This window comes from Falco rusticolus, chromosome 4 (genome assembly GCF_015220075.1).
Source record: "Falco rusticolus isolate bFalRus1 chromosome 4, bFalRus1.pri, whole genome shotgun sequence".
Lineage (NCBI taxonomy): Eukaryota > Metazoa > Chordata > Aves > Falconiformes > Falconidae > Falco > Falco rusticolus.
In genome coordinates, this window is record NC_051190.1 from 108,200,723 (window position 1) to 108,223,522 (window position 22,800).

Below are 22,800 nucleotides of genomic sequence, written 5' to 3' on the forward strand. Positions count from 1 at the left end.
CTCATCCCTCGCCAAGGTGCCAGCTATCCATCAGCTCAGCCCCAGCAGGTGAGACTGAGGCATGCAGAGTCTGGCGCTCCTGCCGGCGCTCAGCCCTTGCTGAAGCAAATGCAACGCTCGGCCTTGACAGAGCTGATGCTTTGGGGCTTACTGCAACAAGAAGGGTTCAGTCCCCCGTATCCCACAGGAGAGAGCCAGCTCTAGCTGAGCAGTGCTGCTGTTGCTGCATCAGGATGCACGCGTCCTCCCCCCTGCCCAGGCACAGGCAGGGGCTCAGTCTCATCTACTTTTCTCCAGCTAGGAAAATGCCTCCTCCACTTCACAGATCTTCACATATATCCATCTGGATTGCTGCCATTTAATGGAGGGACTTGCCCTTGCTAGAGTGAAATAATAGTTTCATAGATCTGCTCTCAGGTCCATGCTGTGTTTATATGGAGGGAGAAAGGGGGAATAAAGGGATGTGTTAACACCCACATTAATTAAGGAGCACTGGTCTTCATCTGCATCTCAAGACAACTACACAGGAGTTTCTGAAGTTCTTGAAATCTCTAAGGAAGAGATTCAAGACCAGGCAAAAGAAGGACAAACACCACGTGCAATTTTAAAATACAAATTCCTCTCCCAGTGCCAGGTACCTTTTATAACTAGTCATCACCTATTTACACCGGCCAAGCACCCACAACCACATGCCAGACACAGCTTTTATTCTCATGATCTAAACAGGCTCTATGTGTGTTAACATTCTTCATACAAAGATACATACAGGTTGTTTCTGTCAACCAGAAACATACTGGTTTTGACTGTTCACACAGCGCCTAGAACAGATGCGGTCCTGAAGAGCACTTTAAGCCCTCTGCTGTAGTAAAAGAAACAAAATCCATGCAAGGAGAAAGTGAGATTTTAGAACGTGCTTATTTAAAATAAGTTTATTATAATGAAATAATATAAAAATCTGACAAAGGTCTTAATGCTCCAAAAGAAGAGAGAGGGGTATGGTTTGAGAGATGACGCAGACTGGAAACTTCAAAGTATTTCAGACTGAACTGCTTATGACAGCACAATTTATGCAATGCTTACACTGGAAGAGGTGATTTTTGGGGCATGAGCAAGCCCTTAGAATTAAGTAAATTTAAAGTGTGAGGCAATATACCTTCTCTTCATCTTTAAGTGTATTTCAGTATGTATGTATAAATAAGGCTTGTAGTAAGCTCAGCTTGACTGATAAAACACATGCCCAAAATTGCCTTGAGAAAAGAAAATAAAAAAGGAAACTACAAAAGCAAGCTGCTTTGGTTTTCAGTTTAGTCACTGTATCCTGGAATGCAATTTACTTGTTTAGCTTCAAGTAGACATAAATCTCAAACTTTCAAGATGGCTTTAATTAAAGAAATTAAGTTTTGGACCCCTTGAATGCTGCAATGCAAAATAAAGTTCACAAACTTAGCGTTAAGCAGAAATCTGGATATGAAACCAAGGAAGTTTCATATATTTTAAAAAAAAAAATCTACCTCTAACACATCTGGAGTATGAGGGGTGAAAATCTATACCAAGAAAGGGATATTAAAAATGACAGTCAGAGACCACATTTTTGAAGAACTGCATGCCAGTGGGCACGTGGGTTTAAGTGAAGCATATGCCTGTGTTCTAACTTCAAAGCAAGGGCTTAAATCCTCGTGTGAACTGTGAGTAGGATCAACCACTGCCTGTGTGTGCTCAGAGCGAGCAAGTGCACTATGATACCCCTTCTGCATGACAGTGATTATATATTGCTTGAAGCATGTGGTACTTTACAGGGTTTGGTCACCAAGGGGCTACAGAAGGTAGCAGAGAGGCTTGAATTCAGTCATTCCCACCATTCTCTTTTTGTTTTCTTATCTGCACTATGCAGGCAAGTGAAAAGAAATAAGTCCATTACATAAATAAAAAAAATTCCCTGTGCTTTCACTTGTAAGAGATAGAACTGCCAAGGCTCAAGTGTCCCAATTTAAATTTCATCGGTGAAATTAGAAGTTCAAAGTGGTGTGGTTTTCCTGGCAAAATTATGTCAAACAGGGGAGAAACCTCAGAGAAAAGCAGCACATTCTCCACCTGACTGTATGTTTGGTTGCCTGCCAAGGAATTTAGGTCTCATTTCCCAAGTTTACATTTATATCGCTTACAAAAGCTCCTGCTTTGTTCCCTTGTGGAGGGATGCTGAGACTTGGCAGCGACAGCTCTGGTAGCAAAGCAGAGGACAATGGGAGGAAAGGAAGAGGTGGGACCAGGTTGGGGAAGAGGGAAAGAGAGGCAGGTAGGAATGCGCTAATTATCTTCTCTGGTGCCTAAAAGGCAGTTCGAGGTTCCCTAAAGTTTTTCACAAAAGCTTAAGTGCTAATGAAAAGAAAGGTTCAGAAGGTCCAGCATACAGACATAGTTAACGCTGATTTCTATAATGTTCCACACCTGTTTGCCAAAGCACGCTGCAAACAACTGGAGCACATTTTGGGCATATTTTTTATACATCCAGCCAACCAAGTGACACTTTTCAAACAGCTCTAAAAAAATCCAGATGATGCAAGATTGTAAGTGAAGCTATATGCCCCTTAACTTTAAGTGCATCTGTTAAAGGGAGATCCATATTACAACAGCGTCTAGGTGGGATGTTTAGCGTAAACACTAAAGCACTTGAGTATTCAGTTCATATTCTACAATTGTAGCATCACAGAACTTCCATCTGCAACTGAGTATGGTGTCTTAAAATAGCAGAGGGGGCTCCAGAACACAGTTTAAAAAAAAAAACAAACAACAAAATAAATAAAATAAATAAAAGCCTCCCATTGCTAAGCAGAACTCGACTGAAATTGAGAGCTCTGTAATATAGTGCCGTTGGCGTTAGAGCAAAGATGTGTGTACGATCTCTATTCCAAGATGCTGACTGCCATCATTCAGTACTAGATAACACTTCTATCAGATTGCTTTGGGATTTACCATGTCTCAGCAAGGATGCACGCTGGATAGACACTGTCAGTGTCATGCTGTATCAGTTCTACACACAGCCGTACCGGTTTCACAAAAAGCAGCCTTAATCCCCTTACCCTAGGGTAAGGCTGCGATGACTCTTCTTTTGCCATGGCTACGTAAAATCCCTGAGAATATGCAACTGTCAGACATTGAAGGAAACAGCCGAAAGCATTTCTAAAGGAAAGGGACACAAAACTTTGGACTGGTGCGGTTCAAGAAACCAAAGCAGTTCATGTAAATTACACAGAGCAAGGGTGCTATCATCTGAGAGTCACGAGGACCTCTATCCGTACGCAGAGCAGTTGCTCATAAATGTCAGCCATCAAATTAAAAAAACAAACTAACCCTAACCAATCAAATCAAACGGAAAACACCGACCTTCTCTCCAATTCTAAATTTGAAGGCCAAAAGTTAAGTTGTTTTTTCTCTACAATTATTCAAATCAAAAGCAATCCTCTCTGTCTGCCAAACTGACATCACAGGAAAAGGAAGCGGTCAATTGTCTAGCAGTGTATCTGCTTCCACTTGGTCATCTGGTCTGTTGCATCCTTAGAGGTATAACTTGGATTTCAGCTCTGCAGCATGCTGCACGGGTTTCTATCCCAGTGGCGGTTTGACTGGAAAGATCGCATTCGTAAGACTTCGAAGTGCTCAGCGCTCTGCAAAAGCAGTGCATGGTGAGGACAAGTTTCGAAGGCAAGGAGCCCTCGCTCAGTTCCTTCCGTACAAGCCCCCTGTTTAACAACAAGCACACGGGGTTGTCCTGAAGCCACGGTCTCCTAAGAACATTCTCAAGCACCAGTTCCAGAGTTCAGAAAGACCAACTTCACCCAGAACAGCAAGACGAGAAAGCTTGCTCTGAGGCAGAATGCCACGCTGATTAGAGGGTACACAATGTGGACCACTCTTGTCAGAAGAATGGTAGAAGTTAGTAATTGCCGAAGCTAATGGTCCAATGAAGCTATTTCTCTGACTACGAAATAAAGCCTCCTAATTTTTTTGCATCAAACACTGGGTCTGATGCCCTACTAACAAACTAGTGGTTCTCCTGCTAGTTAAAAAACCAAACCAACCAACCAAAATATCCAAAAATAACATCCAAGACTTTAAGTACTGAATACGCTTTCCTCCTACTGGAAAAACCTAGAGCAAAAAGGGAAGTAAATTTTCATCATGATCTGACAGTTAATTTCCAGCGAAGAGGAATCTCTTCCTGCTCTCCCCTACACCAGCTGTGTTTTGTGGAAATGTGGTCTCCGTTACCTTCCCAGCGCACTCAGCTAAAAACTATTACAGTGGTTTCCCACATAATAGCTGAAAATCTTGAGGAAACTGCACAGGGTGGAGAGCTGGCTGTTCTACTACACGTGTAACTTCTCTGCACTCATGTTTAGAAGAAGCAGACAGCCAAATCCCAAAAGGCTCTCTGCTTTGTTTTTAGCGCTGTGAGTAGCGAGATAGTTGAATGGAGCTTTGGTCAAAAGTTGTGACTTTGTACTCAAACATAAATATATACTACTTAAATTAAGAAAATCAAAAAACCCAAACCCCCCACATCCTTCCGATTCCTCCTGGAGTATGTAAGAACTACAGACAGGCACAGCTCAGAAAAGATGACAGGAACAAGGAAGCCACGCTGTTTAAATGCCTTACCAGACTCCTAGTATCTTGCTTTACACACCAAGTGTGATGTTTGGTCTGTTCTTCAAGCATCATATGCTCTTCTTAAAGCTCACAATGCTAGGCTCTTTAGGAAGGATCGAGTATTTGGGGTGCGGAGAGGCTCCCGCCAGAGCGATGCAGGGCAGCAGGTCTGCAGTACATTCACGCTACTGACAGCATGGCTTTTAGCCTAGCAAAAGCCAGTGCTTCTCCTCTGAACATGGCAACACCGACTTCTCCTGTGATTATGAAGATTTACTAATTCTAAAATACCTCATTAGCACAGTCTTCTCTCCTCCTGCACGAGTTAAACTCAACTCTCTGCACAAAGCCATCTAAAGCCCTAGGTCACCGCTGAGAGACCTGCTGATGCCTTGCATGGGCAGTCCGTGACTCACAGGCAGCCTTCCAGCCATCAACACAACTAGGAATTTTGTCCTTAACCACACCACTGGCTAAAAGGACTTTATTATTTTCAATATGAGCCATGTTAAGGAGCACATTTTTAGCTGTGTCAGCAAAACGGGAAAAAGGGCAAATTTTACTTTCTTAATTTCCAGTCACTTGTACATCATTTCAGATTGTAAAATTTATAACTGGCCCGATGTGTAATGGCGTGTGACACATTCTAGCTTCCCCTACACTTCACGCATTTCATGTCTACTCCCATGAAGCCTCTGTCCATAGTGGCAGCCTAGGAAGCATTTTAATCATATCTGCTTATTAAAAAGTACTAGCTGTATTCCATTGAAAAGCAAACGTTACATTTCTGTGTGAATCTGATTTAAGAAAACCCGAAGCTCAAAATAGAAAAACCCATCAAAACCAGGATGATGGACATAATCTCCGATTGCTTCTGTAAAGCACTGTGGAAAGTAGCTGGGCTCTGCCAGCCTGTGCCAGCAAATTTCTGGTGGTCCACTGGCAGGAGCTCATAGGGAGAATAGTGGCACAAACTGGGAGCTGGTCAGGGAACACGACGCCCAGTTTCAAAGACTGGCTCCTGGGGAAGCTCAGACCACCACGTGCCTGCGGTGAAGATCTCTGTACTATCTGGGGAGGTGCTGCATTAAAAAGCTTCACCCCAAATTAAGGGACAAACTCCCTGCGTACCTTATAAGCTGGCATTTAGCTTCTCTTCTCTTCTGCTACCAAGGTAATAGTAACTTTTACTACCTTTGTCCTCCTACAGCCTCGCAGGGAGCAGGCACAGGGCACAGGAGAGCCAGAGCCGGCAGCACCCAGCTGGGCACCGCGCTGATGTCCCAGCGGCTCCGCTGCAGGCACAGCTCTCTCCAAAGGTACGGGAGCAAAGGCCAAATCCTGCTCTGTTACGTTTATGAGGTGAAGAGAAGAGGAAGTGCACAGGCAGGAGATAAACAGTCAAAAACATTCATCGTGGACATAGTTATGACCCAAAGAGAAACAGTACCTCTGCATTTAAACATAAAACAAGCATAAAAACCCCCACATACATACCCTGCCCCAAAAACACTCACAACACCCTTCCCACCTGAAAAGATACAATGAACAGAAACGATGTCCAAAAAACCCAAAACGAAAGAAATCTTTGTTAACAGACACAGTCCCTGAAGTTTTAGATGCGGTCTTGCTGTAGTCATACCACCTCATCTGACTCCAAACCATGTACTTCATAGAGAGTGTCCAAGATATTTAGCTGCTTTTCCATGGCTGGTAGGTAAATGTTGAGGTCCCTCTGCATTCCTTTGTAAAATGTTTCTTCCTGAGGATCGCACTCCTCTACAGACAGAGCCGCCACAAAGTCTTCGTATGTTGGAGCTGCCCTTAAAGCTAACTGGGAGAGGAACCAAAGCTTTTAGATTTGCAAAACAGAACAGGAGAAGAAACCCAACTAATGCCACAAAAAACCCTTAGGTTTACTTAGATCGCATAGCTTTAATGTCTTTAATGGGTATATGCATAGGTTGAGATTTTTAACTGGGAGGGAGGCTTAACATTTTATTTTTATTATCCGTGTAGATCCCCAGTTTAAGGCATCTTCAGAGAAGCCTGATTTTTACAAAGTGCTTGTACACCGTATTTTGCACAAATATTCAGCATACATTAGAAATTAATTAAATACAAACCCCAAACAAATTTCAGTTTGTTAGGGGAGCTCCTAACCCAGCGTCACACACTTCAGCACCGAAGCGCCATTCTCAAAACACTTTAGAAAGCTCTCCCCAACATTTCTGTTTCTCCCTGTCCAATGCTCTGTCACGACTCAGGGGGGTGAGGCTTTCCTTTTTCCTTTTATAATTACAGTGATAATTTCCAGCGACAGGCACGAGGGGGAGCTGCCAGACTGGACAAAAAAATAAATCATTTTCCATCCTCCGCCAGCATCCTCCGCTTCAGCTCCCTGACACATCCTGCACTACGCCTTCCTGAATGCTCCTATTCGAAGACAGATCGATCCTCAAAAAAGCAAACTTAAACTCTCATTTCTTCCTTTAATAGCCCCGCAAGATTATGCTGAAAAAACACATCATGAAAACATGCGCATGCAAGCATACTCTGTCTTGTTTGGGCTCCAGAAAGCCGGTTCCACCCTGAAAGCCCAATACTAAGCGATCACCACAACCCTCACCTCGAAAATAAAGGCTAACAAAGGAATCTATTCATTGCAATGCTTCGAATTTTAACATAGTTTATTAATTATGTACAAGATAAGATCACATGAACAAGACCCCCCAGCTCTATCAGCAACCAAGATAAATACTCACCGCAAAGACTCCGCGGACAACCCAGCCATGGTGCTGCCGTAATGTCTTTCCATAAGCATTGTCTTAAAGGAAAAAAAAATTTAAAAAAATAATCAAGAGATAGATGTACGGCAGTTTTACATTTGCATCACCAGGAGAACTCAGAGCTTAGAAATGACTGTTTAAGGATATATTCTTGCCACTGGATACACATCATGGCTGGTTCTGTGCACTGAAGTTATGACTGAAAGGAGCTGACAGATTGGGATTTCTGCACTGGGGTCTCAGCTCTGCTGTCAAATCTCCTTCAACTCATCCACAGCAAGTGAGCGTTCCAACAGACAGGAGGGCAAAAGTAATTTTCGTTTGACTAGCTGTGCTTCACAGCTCTCAGCTCAGTGCAAGTCTGAGAAAATATTACCCAGGGTGAAACAATCCTGCAAGCTGTTAGCCAGCCTCAGTCGAGGTGGTTAGCTCCGGTATTAACCAAGAACTCCTTCTTTACATCCGAGGGCCAAGTTTTAAGGATCATTGGAACAGAAAGCAACAGACCTTTATTAAAATAATCCTCGGGATCTCTCTTGTGAGTGCCCCTGAGCGTAGACTTTGATGAAGGCCCTTGTTATGTTCCTAGACAGCTCCACTTTCATATACAAAGCTTTCTATATACAAAGCCAAACATCTTTGAGCCGTATTTTCCCAGTCTTAGTTTGTCACAGCCTCCATTTCATATCCTTTCCTTCAGTTGACTTGTTAAGTATCTGACATTTTATTGTACTTTCCCTACGCTGTTAACCTTGAAGAAGGAGAACCTCTAAATTTCGCTGCTTTAGGATATTTACTCAAAAGATCACAGGCAGTTATTACTGGAAGAGTGTAAAAAGTCAGAAAAACACAGCCACGAGTTTTTCTGTAACATGAAGTACTCCTCATCTATCAGCCTAACGACTGGGGAACGCAGCTTTTCTATCTTTACAGTAGAAGTGAGAATCTATGAGAAAACCATACAGTAATAAAAGCAATGACATAAGGAAGAAGAGAGTATTGTGTTCCAAACAGGACTGACAAGTCTATTCTCTGCCTTGTCAGCAAATATAGGGGGCATTAAAAACACCAGAAGGTGAAAAGTTTACTTGGGATTTAAATCCAAGCAAAGACAAATCCCTCTAGAAAGTCGTTTGTTCCTCAAAAGATCGTAAGAGCTGGTAGATACTCCATTTTTCATTTTCATTTCCTTAGCTTGACATTTGAGGTTGTAGAAAGAGAACATTCAAATAGCACAGTGACCCCTGAATAAGAAACAGTAAACCAATGCTGCAATGGTGATACAGATACAGAAGAGCTTTGGGGGGAGAAAAGGAAGGAAGAAATGAGAAAAAAAATAATCAGCAGCATGGTTCCATTGCAGACAGAGAGCAATTCAAGTGGTATTTCAGGGCCTCAGAAGGTCAGGTACGCGCCTTGACTTTCCATGGTGTTTAACATCCACATCTAGCAGCAGTGTATTTACAGTCCCACTTCCAAGTGCTGCTTACACACTTCGGTGTACTAGTTCTTTTTACTAATCCTATATGGTGGTGGGTTTTTTTTTTAAAGGGGTGGGGGAAAGCTGTTGTAAAGGATTATCGTAACATTAGACTGCATGCATATAGAGACAGTTTTACTCGTGAATAACCAAGTCAAGTCTAAGCGGGGTTGGTATGTTATTTTCTACTTGCTTAGGCACTAGCCTGACTCAGTAAGTGTCAGAAATTGTCTTATTTGGAAACGAAATCCTTCTTCTCTGTTACAAATCCCCTGATAATTGACACAGCCATACTGGCAAAGAGGTGATTTCAAAGAGTGATGGCCAGTCTCACAAGGCACTAAAAAACCAGCAGCTATATATTTGGGAGCACTCTCACTGCAAACCAGGAGAGAAAAAGGAACAAAACAAAGTACTTTTTTCCCTAAGATACGACTGTCTCCCCTGCTAGAAGTAAGCCCTTAAAGGAATCTTTATCTGCTAGTAAATCAACATTGACCAGACATCTAGTAACCTGCCAAGAGGCAGTCATTTTAAAAAACTGCAGTTTTCGAAAAAGTTATGTCTTGGAGATTACTTGCATGATTAGTCACTGAAGAAAAGAAAACACAGGTTCTAAAGGACGAGAAAAATAGCCAAGACTGTAAATTAAGAAGCACATGAAGAATAAAGCAACCAGCACTTACTCAGAGCTGTCTGGATATTCTTTTCCCCGTTCTTCACTTCTGTCAAAAAACCTTTCAAGAACTTTAAGCCTCTGTCAGGATGAACCCATGAAATAAAAAGAAACCATGTTTATAACAAGGTAACCCAAAGTACAACAAAGCTCCTAGATTTGCAGTACAGCTCAGAAGTGCAATAAAACTCAGAATTACGGTGCTGTTTTCAATCTGAATAAAAAAAATGCATCCACCTCCTCCAGCCTCTCTTCCAGCCCAAGGAAAAACACTTTACTTGTAAAACATTTCTGCTGCAACCCAAAATCACCTGCCTGATGTTCTGGCCCAGTGATGTTCGCTGTAACTTCATTTTTATGGAAAAACAGGTTGCCTGCAATTGCTTTTTCAAGTCTTTTGGCAAAGTTGCAATGATACAAACACAGACAACTCATGACTCTTGAAACCAGCCAGTCTGCATTGATGGAGCCTGTGGAAAGTAACCAGTTTGCTCCACGTACATCAGCTTGCGCTGGCGAAAGGTCCCTCCTTGCACCTCAGCAATTCACCGTGCAATAGATACAAGGTCGTTACCTTTTCAGCCACAGCAGAGCCTCCGTAGCAGAGTTTCTAACTTGTGCTACACCTGCATTCACTTCATGGAGCACTATCTTCTGAAGGGTATCAAACTCTTCTTTGTTGGTTATAAATTTCTGGTTTATTTTCTGGTGAAAAAACAAGAGGCGAATCTTTAGGGTTTTAAGACCAAACAATGACCTGTCCTATAAATACCAGGTATTTACCAGGACTCTTCCCTGCAAAGGGGTACCACAGATCCCCAGCCACGTCACACGTTCCCCATGGCTAGCTGTCTAGCTAACGCAAGCAAAAAAAACCCCAAAAACCAAAAAAACAAAAAAAACCCAACAACAGCACGTCAAAGATTTACATGGAACCTACCATTTCTGTCTGACAAAATGCTTGAGGTTCAAATGGCATCCTCCACACTGGTGGAAAGGAGTTAATTCAACCTGCTCTCTAAGGAAAGTCCTATTTGCCCCAAGCTTCAAGTACAAGCAGATTACCTTCTGACCACTGCTAAACTGCGAAGTCTCAATGACACTCAGCCGTCATCGGCATGCTTAAGCTTTTTAATTTATTCCCAAGTTTGTTATACACAACTCCTCACAGAAACAAAGAGAGAAAATATCTAAGGGGCAGATAAACAAGAGTCTTCTTCTATATTAAAGGAGTAGTTGCCTATCACTTGACAATAAATATACAAGGTTTCAGTTTTTTAAGTAGCACTCTTCTCTCCTGCTGTTTTCAGTCTTTCAGTGATTACCTTCAGTAAGATAAGCAAAAACCTGAGTTACTTTGCACCAAACAAATCTGAATGTATGCAATGTTTCTTGTCATATACTCAGAAGGTATGTTTTTGTTTTTGTTGGTTTTTTTTTTTGAAAGAAAAGCTATGAAAAGCCTCGCTACGAATACATCTTGTTTCACAAGCAGCACTTCAAACCTTTCCAGACGTGCAGCTGGAAGAACTTCCAGAACAAGAACTGAGGCTGTGGGGTTTGCCCTGGCCTGCTGAGAAGCTGCTTCTTAACATGTTAACTTCCTTTGATTTCATTGAGTGAAAGGGATCTTCCTCTCCCTCCATTTATTTTACAATCTAAAGTCAATATTGCTATCATCACGTCATGACTTACAACCTATTCAGCTCAGAATCAGTCATATTCATTAGGTGTAACAGATATTTTACTTGGCAGTCAGTCAAGTATTTCTTAAGTTTGCACACGACAACTGGATTTATTAAATGCGGGTCCTGTAAGGACAGAATTAGGGGCATTTCAGCATTCTGAGAGACTGTGATCTGACAGATGATAACATTATCAAATATTAATTAGCCTTTCAGTATTGACTCCTACAACAAAAATTCTTGAGCTTTAGTGCCTAAAATAGGTATTTTCTTTAAAACAAACAAATAAAAAACAGTGCTAGGAATAAGCTGTTACCTTGATGTTACCTACAAAATCCATTTTAACAGGAGCAAAAACAGTTGGTCCCAGCTTGTCTAGAAAAAAAAAAACAAAACACACCACCGTATTTTAAAATTTTCCAGTTCTCATGTCTAAGTAACAATTCATTTCATCTAGTCTCTTAACAACCCTTCTAAATGGCAGGAGAATACTACAATAATAACACAAATCTAAATCTTTCTTTGGTGTTGAACCAATCCACCCCAGTCGGTACAAGTGTGAAAATACACCGATCTGGGATGTGGATGCACTGTCGGATGCAGGGGCCATGCAGGTGAGGGCTGCACTAGCTGGAGACAGAAGTCTAGAAAAATCAAATAGATAGTACAGCTGCTGGTATGCTGTCAGCCATGTGGGATGTGTAAGGCAGCCACACGGCTCTTTTCAGGGAAAGAAATGGCTGTTTCAGATAGACCTATAGATTTCCAGACAGCTTATACATGGGTTCCATCTAAATGCAAGCGGATAAAGCAGAAGAGTAAGAAACATCTTCTGGGACCAGTCAATTTGATTCTGTTGATAGAGGCTGTTTCTACGACATCACTTTAGCATAGAAATGAACTCTCCAAACCAGTGGCTCCACCTTTTGTCACAAGTGGCAGCAGTGAAAAGGAGTCAGAGGGAAAGAAGGAGCTGCTTACCCAGAACGGGCACAATCGCATAACATGACTCCAGAAACTCTTCTGTCGGTATGCCCTCCTCCTCCCGAAGTTCAATATCACTGAACCTGGTGTCCAGGACAAGCAGAAAAGATTTTTACCTTAACAACTCCTTTTGTGCAACTTCTAAAAGCAAAAAAAGTTTCATGCCCACTTCATTTGCACAGAGCTAAAATGTACAGACTTGGAACCATCAACGTGGCTTTTGTTTCACTGGATTAAAGTAAACGACTGCAGAAAATACCCAGTTGGTGGGGTACAAGCAAGGCCTGCAACTGCAAACAAGGAAAAAGCCTCCCACTCCACTGTACAGTTAATTTTACTGTAAAGGATACCTTCTTCAATAACTGTGCTGTATGCAGCCTTGTTAAATAATGTCAGCAAAAACAGCTTTACAGACAGAAGAGTCTTAAAAATGAGTGAATTAAAGGCTTAATGAAATTTTAATAATCCTTTTAATTGAAATCTGTACTACCTATTGCTCATGACACTGAAGAAGGTAGGAGAATCGTTTTCATTTCTGTCTTCTTCACACAGAGTCAATCCACTTAAAGAATTTGTCTCCAACTGCAGCAACTTGTGGGCACCACAGCTTCCTACAGCTTGCAGCTCGTTCTCTCCACCTTCTTTAATGCCTTAAATTCACAGGAAACAGAAGAAAAACAAAAATAGACAAAGAAAACAGTGACATACCCATATCGTTATACCTGTTTATCAAGATGCTTTCTAGTTGAAGGAAGGCACTTGGATATCTGGATCATGGACATTTGAAAGCTTTCCCTGCCAACACCGTGACTCTCACCACAGGTCTGTCAGGTGCTCAGATCACATTTCGATCAGTCCCTTCCCCGTTTCTTTTAATTAGACAGACCAAGCACCACACTCCAAAGCAGGTGAGCCCACACATCCTCAGCGAGGACAGCCTTACGAGAGAAGAGCATTGAAGAAGCAAGCGGGCAGCAGGCAGCAGATTCATCTCCTTGAAAGAAAGATTACTTCTCAGTGGCTGTAACCTGCTCAGTGCTGATAAAGCGGCACAGTGCATTTTCAAAAGCAAAAGAATAATAGTGACTTGTTTGCTCCTTCTGATAAGTAAACTGGCTGCTTAGATGGATGTTGTTAAGATATCAAAGGCTGATATGTTCTACCCGGTTTATATGAATATCCTTAAAGTTTCCCAGAAAAAGCTTCAGGTGCCTCTTGCCCAGTGTGGTCTGTTTTATTTCTTCTTTGGGGTCAGGTGCATCTGTTTCAAATAAACAGCACCACATGAGCACCTCCAAAGGAAGACAAAGTCTTCTACATCCCACGCATGCTAAGACTTTCTGACCTCATGGAAAGCTGCAGAGAACAAGTCAAGAAGGAAAAATGATATATTCACAGCATCTCCAGCATACAAACCATACATCTTGCTGCCAGACTGTCAAACTAGCATTCAAGATTTTCCAGAGAACCTGTTTCTCCAGGAAAGGAATACTTTCAAGTGCCAGTGAGGTTTACAGAGCTAAAGCAGAACTGAGCTTCTGGTTGAATCCATCAAGCTGCAAGGAACTCTCTTCCTCCAAGTGAAGTCTGGAAGCAAGCTTGCAGCAGGTCCCTACTGCTTGCAGAACCACTGAATAAGCCTTGGGCTGGGTGGCAAAGAGAACCACTCGCACCCAGTAACAGCAACAAGACTTCAACCATTCTCCTCAGGGCAGAGAAAAATGGCCTCAGCCATCACTGACTGTGCCTCATTTGCAAGCAAAGTGACTCTGCTAAGGAACTAGAGTTTGTGGGATACACAAGACAGACACACAGGCTGATGAGCAGACAAACAGCCCGAGTCTGCAGTGACTCCACAGGAGTGCCATTCAAAAAGCATGGGGTCCTCTGGAATTTCACACTCGAACACAGTAAGCCCTAAATGACAAACAGAAATTTCTTAGGGGATTTAAGTGCTTTTAAATAATAAAGGGAGGAGGGAGGAGTGCTTTTAAATAATAAAAGGAGGAGGGAGGGAGGGAAGAGTATCTGAGACAGGGCAGAGCCCCTGGGCTCACAGGGAGCACCCAGACAAAGCCATCAGCCATCAGCAAGGTGGAGCCCCAGGCTGGCTGGCACTGCACCTTCTGCTGCACCCTGTACTGCCAGCAAAACTCTGCAACTTAAATGCGCATACTCAAGAGGAGGTAGGCTTTTCCCCTTTTTGCAAAGGAACAACCTCCACAGCTACATGATACCAACAACCTGACTTGAATTCATTTGATCTCCTTGCTTCAGCGCTGTACTCTTGAGGTATTACGCTAAATGGTGACACATGTATGATATTCTGCAGGGACTTGCCACACTATGCAACACCAGTGACAGAAATTAGAAAAACTCCAAAGAGAACCCACGTAAGAGCAAAATCACCATCCTTATTAACTTGCACTTAAAAACTTTAGTTGATTATTTTTGGAATAATGGCCAGGCAGAGAAAGCTGCTGTTCAAGAACGATACAGTCCATTCAACAGGACAAGCAGAAATCGTATGTTACTTGTACAGACTTACCAAAATTAAGTTCAGCAGCCCTTAACAATATAGCTATCTTGGCTGGAATTTTAGACTGAATTAGTTCAACAGTGTTTTACTGAAGTCACGCACAAATCTAAGTTTCATGCTGTTGCTAAGGTAACGGAAGAAATAAGGTGCTTTCTAGTATACTCTCAGTTGCAGAAAAAGGGTTAATTTTCTGTGAAGATTTGTCAGAGCAATCAAGAACAACTACAAGGTCAACCTCTCCCAGACAGGCACACAAAGCTTCAATGTTCCCCTTCCTCGTAGGTACCAGCATTCCCAGAGGAGAGCCTCTGGGAATAACGTTGTCTGTCCACAATGCAAGAGCCCAAGCTCTGCCAGGCTGTATTGTTATACACGTCAATCAGCACCTAGAGGAGCCTCCACTTGTCCAAAAAAGAATTCTTAATTTCCTATCCCATTCAGTCCCAAGTTAGCTGTCAACAAGGGCAGGAGCTATTCTGAGAAGACTTGCAAAGGGCAGATACCAGACTAAAACACACAGATATTCCCTCTCCTGGGAAGCAAGGTATCAGATCAGCACTCCCACAGGCAGCCTAAACCTCCTTCCATTTACACTTAAAGAGTAATGATCCTGGATAAAAGACAGTGTATATATTTACCTGCCAAATCCTCTGCTATGTGATCTTCAACAGAAACATCATTGCTCCCCTCATTTGTTTCCAGGTTTAAACATTCCAGACTTTTAATAAGGGTTTGCTCTTGATGGTTGATTTCTGCTTTTACAGAGCCATTTTCACATGGGTTCATTTCCATCTGCCTAAAGAAAGAGAAAGAATAACGGTTAGTGTATAAAACATTGCTCGGTAAGCTTCTTCCTGTGAAAACACACAAATAACAGTAAGAGCAAAATAGTCGACAGAAACTATAGGCTGCCACAGGCTGCTCTGAGCAAAAGATCTTGTCTAAAATAGTAAAAGGAACTAGGCAGCTCTCTGCAGCAAACAGGATTAACGATTCAACCTCAGTTTGCAGTTTGAATACATTTACAATGACCTTTATTAAAGAAGACATACTAAACAAAAATACAATTGATTAAAAAAAAGAAAAATCACAGGCAAGTATTGTAACTAAAAGAATATCCCCTCCTAAAATCCCCTACTTTAAAATATATACCCTTGCCACCTACTCCACAAATCATAGCCTGCACTCCATCAATGATTTTACGAGCTGATGGAGTGGAACCTAAGATGCAGGAAAGAGCACTGAGGTGGGAGAGAGCTGGCTGGTGACTGACCAGGAAGTTACCAAGTGGATGGCTGAGAAAAATAAAAGGGAAAGGGCTGATAATGAACAGAAATGAAGCGGGGTGAGCAAGCTCCCTTTTGTCGTGTCTTCTTCCAAGTACGCAGCTCAGAGCAATACAATTCTGCCTGCACCCAATACTAGTAATATTAGAGTAAAAATATGAGAAGAACAAACGCTACCAAAAACAGATCAGAAAGAGACTGATAGAAAATACTTTTATTATACCTTTCCGTTGAGGAGTGACTGGGCAAGACAGAGTGCTTTATCTGTAAGATAAGTGGGGAGGGAGAACATTCCTTAAAGCAAAAAGACTTTTTCATGCTTCTGAAACATCACATTTTATTAAACACAAGTTTGAGCCTCAAAAAAAGCTAAGCATACGCTCACTAATTCTCTGACCTGGAAGCAGTGTACAGACAAACGCAAAAAAGGTGCTACATTATTACACCATTAAAATATTGAAAAGAAAAAAACCAAACAAACCAGACTTCTTTCAGAAGCTAGCTAGCAAGTGCCAAGTGAGACACCATTACAGCATGGGGAAAAGAGGGCAGTAAGTCTTCTTTGCAATTATGTTTTCTTTAATTCAGAAAAAAATTGTGAAAAAACAGAAGAAAAGTGAGGCCAGATACGAGGTATGGTGAAGTAATCTCACTTGCCAGATGCGGTGATGCATCTAACTTCCTACATACACCTTAATCTGCTGTTTGCCAGAGATGCTCCAGTTTCACATACGTAGTTGTCGATCCAGGACTCAAGAAAGTGCCCTTGTCATTAAGACGACAAGCTCATCAGCTCCTGTTAGCCTTCCGACCACAGATCCGTCGCTGCAGCAGCTTACAAGAGTAATAGTTGCTGTGAGCTCCCACAACGGACCAACTTGCCATAAAATCAAAGTATTTTGAAACACCACTGTCTGCAGCTGGAGCAGGCCCTGAAAGTTAATGCTTAATAACTTCCACCTGTCATTAAAAGTTAAGAGATTGGTCACTGCTTATTATAAAGTGGCCCTACCTCACTTGTAAGCCACAAGAAATTGCAGAGTATCTCCAGTGGAGAACGACTAGCTATAATATGGGTAAAAACGCATTCCCTACTTCTACAAATGGTACTTTACAAAAGGGTGCCTTAGCATCCTTGCCCAGACTGAGAGAAGAGGATACCGGCCATTACCTTGTTCGTTCTGAGAACTGCTAAATGGGGGGATCCCGGCGGGGTCTGGTGCAGTAACTCAGAAGTGAAGGCAGTATTCGCAATCTGCATACATTCTTCAAGAGTCTTCAGGAAGGTGTCGCAGGTTGATTTTAACAGAGCTCCCATATCAATCTCGCTCTGTGGGAAGAAACCGATTGGAAGAAACGGACTCACCACAGAAGATCAGGTTGGAGCAACTAATGTCTACAAAGCTCACAACTCCTATGGTCATGATTTGTGTTTAACACAAATTCACATGCAATGTGTCAGCTGTGCAGAGAACTGGCATCACGTATTACTGGGGCTGTGCCCCCTCGCGGCATTACCACTCTCGTCAGCCTCTCACTACAAGCTCGGTACGCTTGCGTTTTAAACGAAATGCCTCTTAGTTACTGAGCTCTGGTGTTAAAAGTGTAGTAAATACTAAGCCTTGACGTAGTCAACAACCGCATTCCAGAAGACAGGAGAAATGAAAAGTAAACAAATCAAATAGATACCAAATGATCTGCAGATAATTCAAAAAATGCCACGAACAAAAAATTACTGCAATTGAAAAACAGTCAGAATGAAGTATCACATTGTCACAATCCTCCTCTTCAACTCTGCAAAGTGCAATTATTGATGCTGAAACACTTTTAGCAATAAATCTTTCCAGTTAAATACCAGTAAGATCAGGGAAAGCGAGCTTTCCCCCAGAAGCATGAACTATGAGCTGAATAAATACCACATTACTTCTTTGTGTCGACACCTGTGAGCTGCAAGTTCTAACAGTGCCTTTTAGTAATTTATACACTAGATCACGCTTCTGCACTCTCTGTTAATTCACCAGAAACAGTTCATCAGGTATCCTTACAGAGATGGTTTGGACATACAAATAATTAACCTTCACATGTTTGACCCCCTGTCCTGCACCTGAGGACCCACCCCTCCAGTGGGAGACATCCTGGAAGTCCACACCAGCTTCTCTAGCAAGTGATGCTCTTCGCACGACTCTCTCAAAGCAAGGGGCAGATCACCGTCATTAGAAGACCCATCTTGAACAAGGCTTCTACGGTCAGGAAGATTTGCGAAGTTTGAAACTTTTAACTTCAGTGAAGCTAATCAGGCAGTTCTATCCAGCAATTTTGCTTTTTTCTGGTCTGCATCATCTCTTGACCTTTTAAGGGGTTTGGTTGAGAACAGAAGTGTTTTGCTGAGCAGGATATCAATGACTCAGATGCAGACAAATGTGCGCTTCTTGCAAATTGTCTTTTTATTAAAAGGATCTACTTTTTTGATCCACCATGTACACATGATCACCTACAGAGGTGGTATTACCTAGATCACAGATAGACATCACCTCATCACTTGCTACCCCAACACCAGGAAAGTTCCTTGCAACAATACAGTATTACTCCTTTTAAACAAAACTTGTGTGGGTACATTATTTCCCACACGTTGTCTGCAGAAATGGTGCAATACTAGGTAACTGTGAGTGAATACTACACTGGTTAACCAGAATAGTTCACAATGCTCAACACTTTACAGATGTGGTCTACAGCAAAAATAAAGCTGTACCTCTGATTCCGATACACCAGAAATGCTGGCTTCCTTCGTTTTATGTACTTGTTGAACAAGGAGGTTACAGTACAGTCTAAGTTCAGACATTTTAGTCTTCAAGGCTTCTGTGTTTTCAGTGAACTCTAAAAGTGAAAGAAGAGTTAAATTTATTAAATCTATCTTGCAGCGTATGACTTTGGAAAGTTGCTGAAATAGTATTATCCAATCTAATTCATTCAGTACTTCCTTACTTCAAAACATTTTCTATGAACTCAAAAAGATGAGCTGGACTGGCTATGAATTATGATCCTGACAAGTAAAATACTGTTTCATGATTTGCCATCAGACAGGAACAGTATGTTCCTAGAGTTAGGACACAGAAAAACAGCAAGTACACAACAATTAACCTTAACACCTGACACAACACTTGGCCTTTTGAATACACAAACCCCTACGTATCGTATTTTTTGTTTTCACTAAGTAGCTGAAGGTGCAAACAACTGGAAGTAAGGGATGCACCCTGTCCAGCGCAAAGGGAGTAAATTAATATATACACCCTTGAATGACAAGAGTGGTTGAGGTAGGAAGGGGCCTCTGGAGACCAGCTAGTCCTACTGCCCTGTTCAAAGCAGGGTCAGCCAGAGCATGTTGCTCAGGGCCACGTCTAGTCAGATTTTGAACATTGCCAAGGATGGAGACTCCAAAACTCTCTGTGCAACCTGTTTCAGTGCTCCTTCATCCTGACAATATAAACATTTTTGCTTATGTCTCAATGGAGTTGCTAGTATTTAAATTTATGCCCATTTCCTTTTGTCCATTCACTGAGAAGACTCTGGCTCCACTTTTTCTATGCTCTCACAACAGATACTTCCTTTAATCATCTTAGCAGCCCTTTCCTGGACTCACTCCAGCATGTCCATATGTTTCTTGTACTGGAGAGTGCAGAACTGAGCAGACTAATCCAGATATAACTAACATTTAATCTGAGATTTTTCAGAAGTAATTTTTTTTTACATTAAGAGTCCCAGAATTACAAAATAAATTAATTTCTCCGTTAATGAGAGTAACATGGTTTAGTTCTGCAATTACATCAGTAGCTTTTCACCCTGTGCTACTCATAGACATGACTTTGTTCTGCTTCTAGCCACTGTGCATCAGATTCCCACTTCATGTAGGACCCTGCAGTACCACCTTCTGCCCAGTTTTGACTCAGTTTAAACCAGCAGATCAAAGCCTGGTGAAGATGTACGTAAGACATAAGGAGAATCAATTCCTCACCTCAGGGAAAAGAAGTGCCTGCCGCCCTGCATGTATTCAGGATCACTGATGTATTAACAATAATTCAATAATTCAGTAATTTGCTGTTTTTCCATCTTCTACACGGTAGGAAGATTATTGATGAAAGCAAAGGGGTAAGTGAATTAATTTTCATAGCCTGACCATGATCAGATTTCAGTTTCTGAATATTACTATGCACATTTAAAACCAAATGCAAACCTTTATTTTAATTGCCAAGGGATTCTTGAAATGCACAAGACAGCCCAGCTAAAGCAGGAAGGAAAGGGTGCAAGGAACTCGAAAGCTCTGGAGACACTGGTATAGGAGGCTGGGTCATCATACTAAGACAGCTGCACAAGGTGGGGGTCGTAGCCTCATGCACAGCCTGCATCCCAGTGACCTGCAGCCAGGAGCTGCTCACTCCTTGTACTTACAGAACCCATCAGCACATGGTTTTCAAATCATTTCCAAGTACTATATTTTAAGGAAAAGCCAAAGTTTTGAAAATCCTGCACTGAAAGCTAACACCTGAAATTTCTAGCTAGAGCTGCCACATGGCTTGGCTTTTAGCAGCACCACAGACCTGAGGCACAGGTTGGACACAGAGTTCAGGTATAGATTTTGTCATCTTTGTGGGTACATCTACTAGGGCAAGGATGGGGAAATAAGAAGCAAACAATATGCATCAGCAAAATGTTCTTGCCTTTTTCCTTCTGCGTCCTGCTGTCAGTCAGACAGGCTTTCGCAGTTCCCAGTGCAACCAGCCACTTTTGCCTTTCAACTGCGTTTCTTGCCTTCAGATAGAAGTATTGCTCCCCTGGGATGATCAGGTCCATTCGTGTGTTATCTGCAGGATGAACTGGAAAAAGCATAGATTTCAGACCAGTCCCTCAGCGCTTCCCTGCCCAACTGAATATCCCAACAGATACATTAGGTGACAGGTCAAACAGTAATGGAAGAGGAGGAATCTACAGCTCCAGACCTCCCCTGTTGCCATTTTATGACTTCTCTTCTAAGTTACGGAATAGACAGGACACACACATGTACAGCTGTGGGACAAAAAGCTACGAAAAGCAGTTTTAAGAAACAGGCTATGAAAAATCAGTACACTATCATCTAGGAGTCTAAGGAAAGGGCATCCTCTTCTGGCAAGCCTCTCTTTCAGGTTTCCAAACTGTAACTGAATCTTAAAAGATGTGGCAAGTAATGCAATATGAGCGAGCAGACCTAACATACTGCAGTTCAGTATTCATATTTCTAGCTTCAGTTTTGTGCTTATGAAGAGTCATTTGCAGCTATGTGACGTTCCACCACAGCTCATGAAAAACAGTGACCCACCTGCACGTAGAACACCCATTCTATTAGAGGCTTGCAGCTCTCTTAACATTTCCAGAATACTACAGCATAAAACCTGACATATAGGTCAAGTTACTGAGTGACTACATATGGAAGAAATCAAGCCACCACATAGCTCTTGTGACCTGAAACCTCATCTCAAATGCAACATTACTGGACAAACTTTGTGCAGCTGAGTGTTACGGTCTTCTAGTTACCTTGAATTTCACACACGGCCATTTGGATGCTTCCCTTACAGCCCTTCCAGGCATCTTCCTGAGAGTCGTAATAGGACAGGATGCCACCACAGAGAAGAAACCATCGAGGCTGCCAGCCTGAAAAACAAAACTGCATTTCTCAGTTAATTCTCTCCCTGCGATTCCACCATCTTTCTCATTTGGGATTCGCTGCAAGTAAGGCTCCAAAGATTCTCAGTTCCCCTGGAAAATTAAACCTTTTGAAGCAGTAAGATTTGTGGACAGGTCTGGATGTTGCACACCCCAACCCCTGCTTGCTGGCAGCTGTGTGTCCTTTCTGCAGGCAGCTGGACCACAGCAGTACGTTCCCGAGATGCCATGTGTCACTTTCAGCAGTTTTGCTAACATGGCATCACTGACCCCCTCTTCCAAACCCACCTTTTCAGTTCACTACCCCTCAATTCCCTCTATCACTCCTCAACCCACCTCTTCACTCTCTCCAAAAGCCACCCCAGCTTACTGTCTTGCCTTACATGCCTTCCTCCTTTGCAGGAAGGGCTAGCCAAATCGTCTGGAAAAGCGACGGGCAAGAAACTCCTAAAAACCAGGGTCAGGAGGACACGGAGGCAGATGTGTTGATTTCTGAACACCATCTTTCAATGAAGCAGTTCTCAACAGCTCTTGAAACTCCCGTGCTGCCCGCATAAAAAAGTAGCCTCAAATGAATCACCTGCACCTCTGGATACCTTCCTGAATAACCAGAACACCAGGCTAGACCAGAACCTGTTCTGGGTACGCTTTTGTCCACCCTGCTGCCTGACTTCAGAGGTAAACTACGCTTTTTGTTCTCTTCTTTTGGAAGTACTACAGCAGTATGAAAAGGTATAAACAAACAAGACATGACAGCTGCTGTTTATGACTAATTAAAAACTACAAGCTCATTAACTTAAGAAGAATCGAGGCAGCAACACCGCTGGAGGAAAGCAGCTTTCATTTCTGAGCTGCAACAAGCTTCCCTGGCCAGGACCAATGGATGGAGATCCCAAAGCTCCACACTGTGCCAGCAAACCATCTCTGGGAAAACACTCTGACAAGACCGTGCGGGCCACGTGGCTCCCAGGCATTTTTGGAGGGGAGCCCCACTTCTGGGGTCCCCTGCACCGGGGCTCTGCC

General features: G+C 42.4%; 1 protein-coding gene across 2 annotated transcripts in view; it reads right to left on the minus strand.

Moving 5' to 3' along the window:
- Positions 1 to 690: 690 nt before the first annotated feature.
- Positions 691 to 22,800, minus strand: part of PLEKHA8 (pleckstrin homology domain containing A8) — a 31,920-nt gene continuing 9,810 nt past the window's right edge. Inside the window, exons 2-14 of one of the 2 annotated variants that reach the window (XM_037385268.1) lie at positions 21,649 to 21,765; positions 20,799 to 20,954; positions 18,836 to 18,960; positions 17,258 to 17,416; positions 16,310 to 16,350; positions 15,439 to 15,596; positions 12,752 to 12,911; positions 12,259 to 12,344; positions 11,594 to 11,652; positions 10,167 to 10,297; positions 9,603 to 9,673; positions 7,413 to 7,474; positions 691 to 6,481 (exon numbers count right to left, since the gene is read on the minus strand). In XM_037385268.1, the coding sequence (XP_037241165.1) occupies positions 6,284 to 6,481; positions 7,413 to 7,474; positions 9,603 to 9,673; positions 10,167 to 10,297; positions 11,594 to 11,652; positions 12,259 to 12,344; positions 12,752 to 12,911; positions 15,439 to 15,596; positions 16,310 to 16,350; positions 17,258 to 17,416; positions 18,836 to 18,960; positions 20,799 to 20,954; positions 21,649 to 21,765 (1,523 nt within the window). In that variant the 3' untranslated portion in view covers positions 691 to 6,283. Of the gene's footprint in view, positions 6,482 to 7,412; positions 7,475 to 9,602; positions 9,674 to 10,166; positions 10,298 to 11,593; positions 11,653 to 12,258; positions 12,345 to 12,751; positions 12,912 to 15,438; positions 15,597 to 16,309; positions 16,351 to 17,257; positions 17,417 to 18,835; positions 18,961 to 20,798; positions 20,955 to 21,648; positions 21,779 to 22,800 lie in introns of both variants that reach the window. The other variant, XM_037385269.1, reaches the window with a different exon arrangement.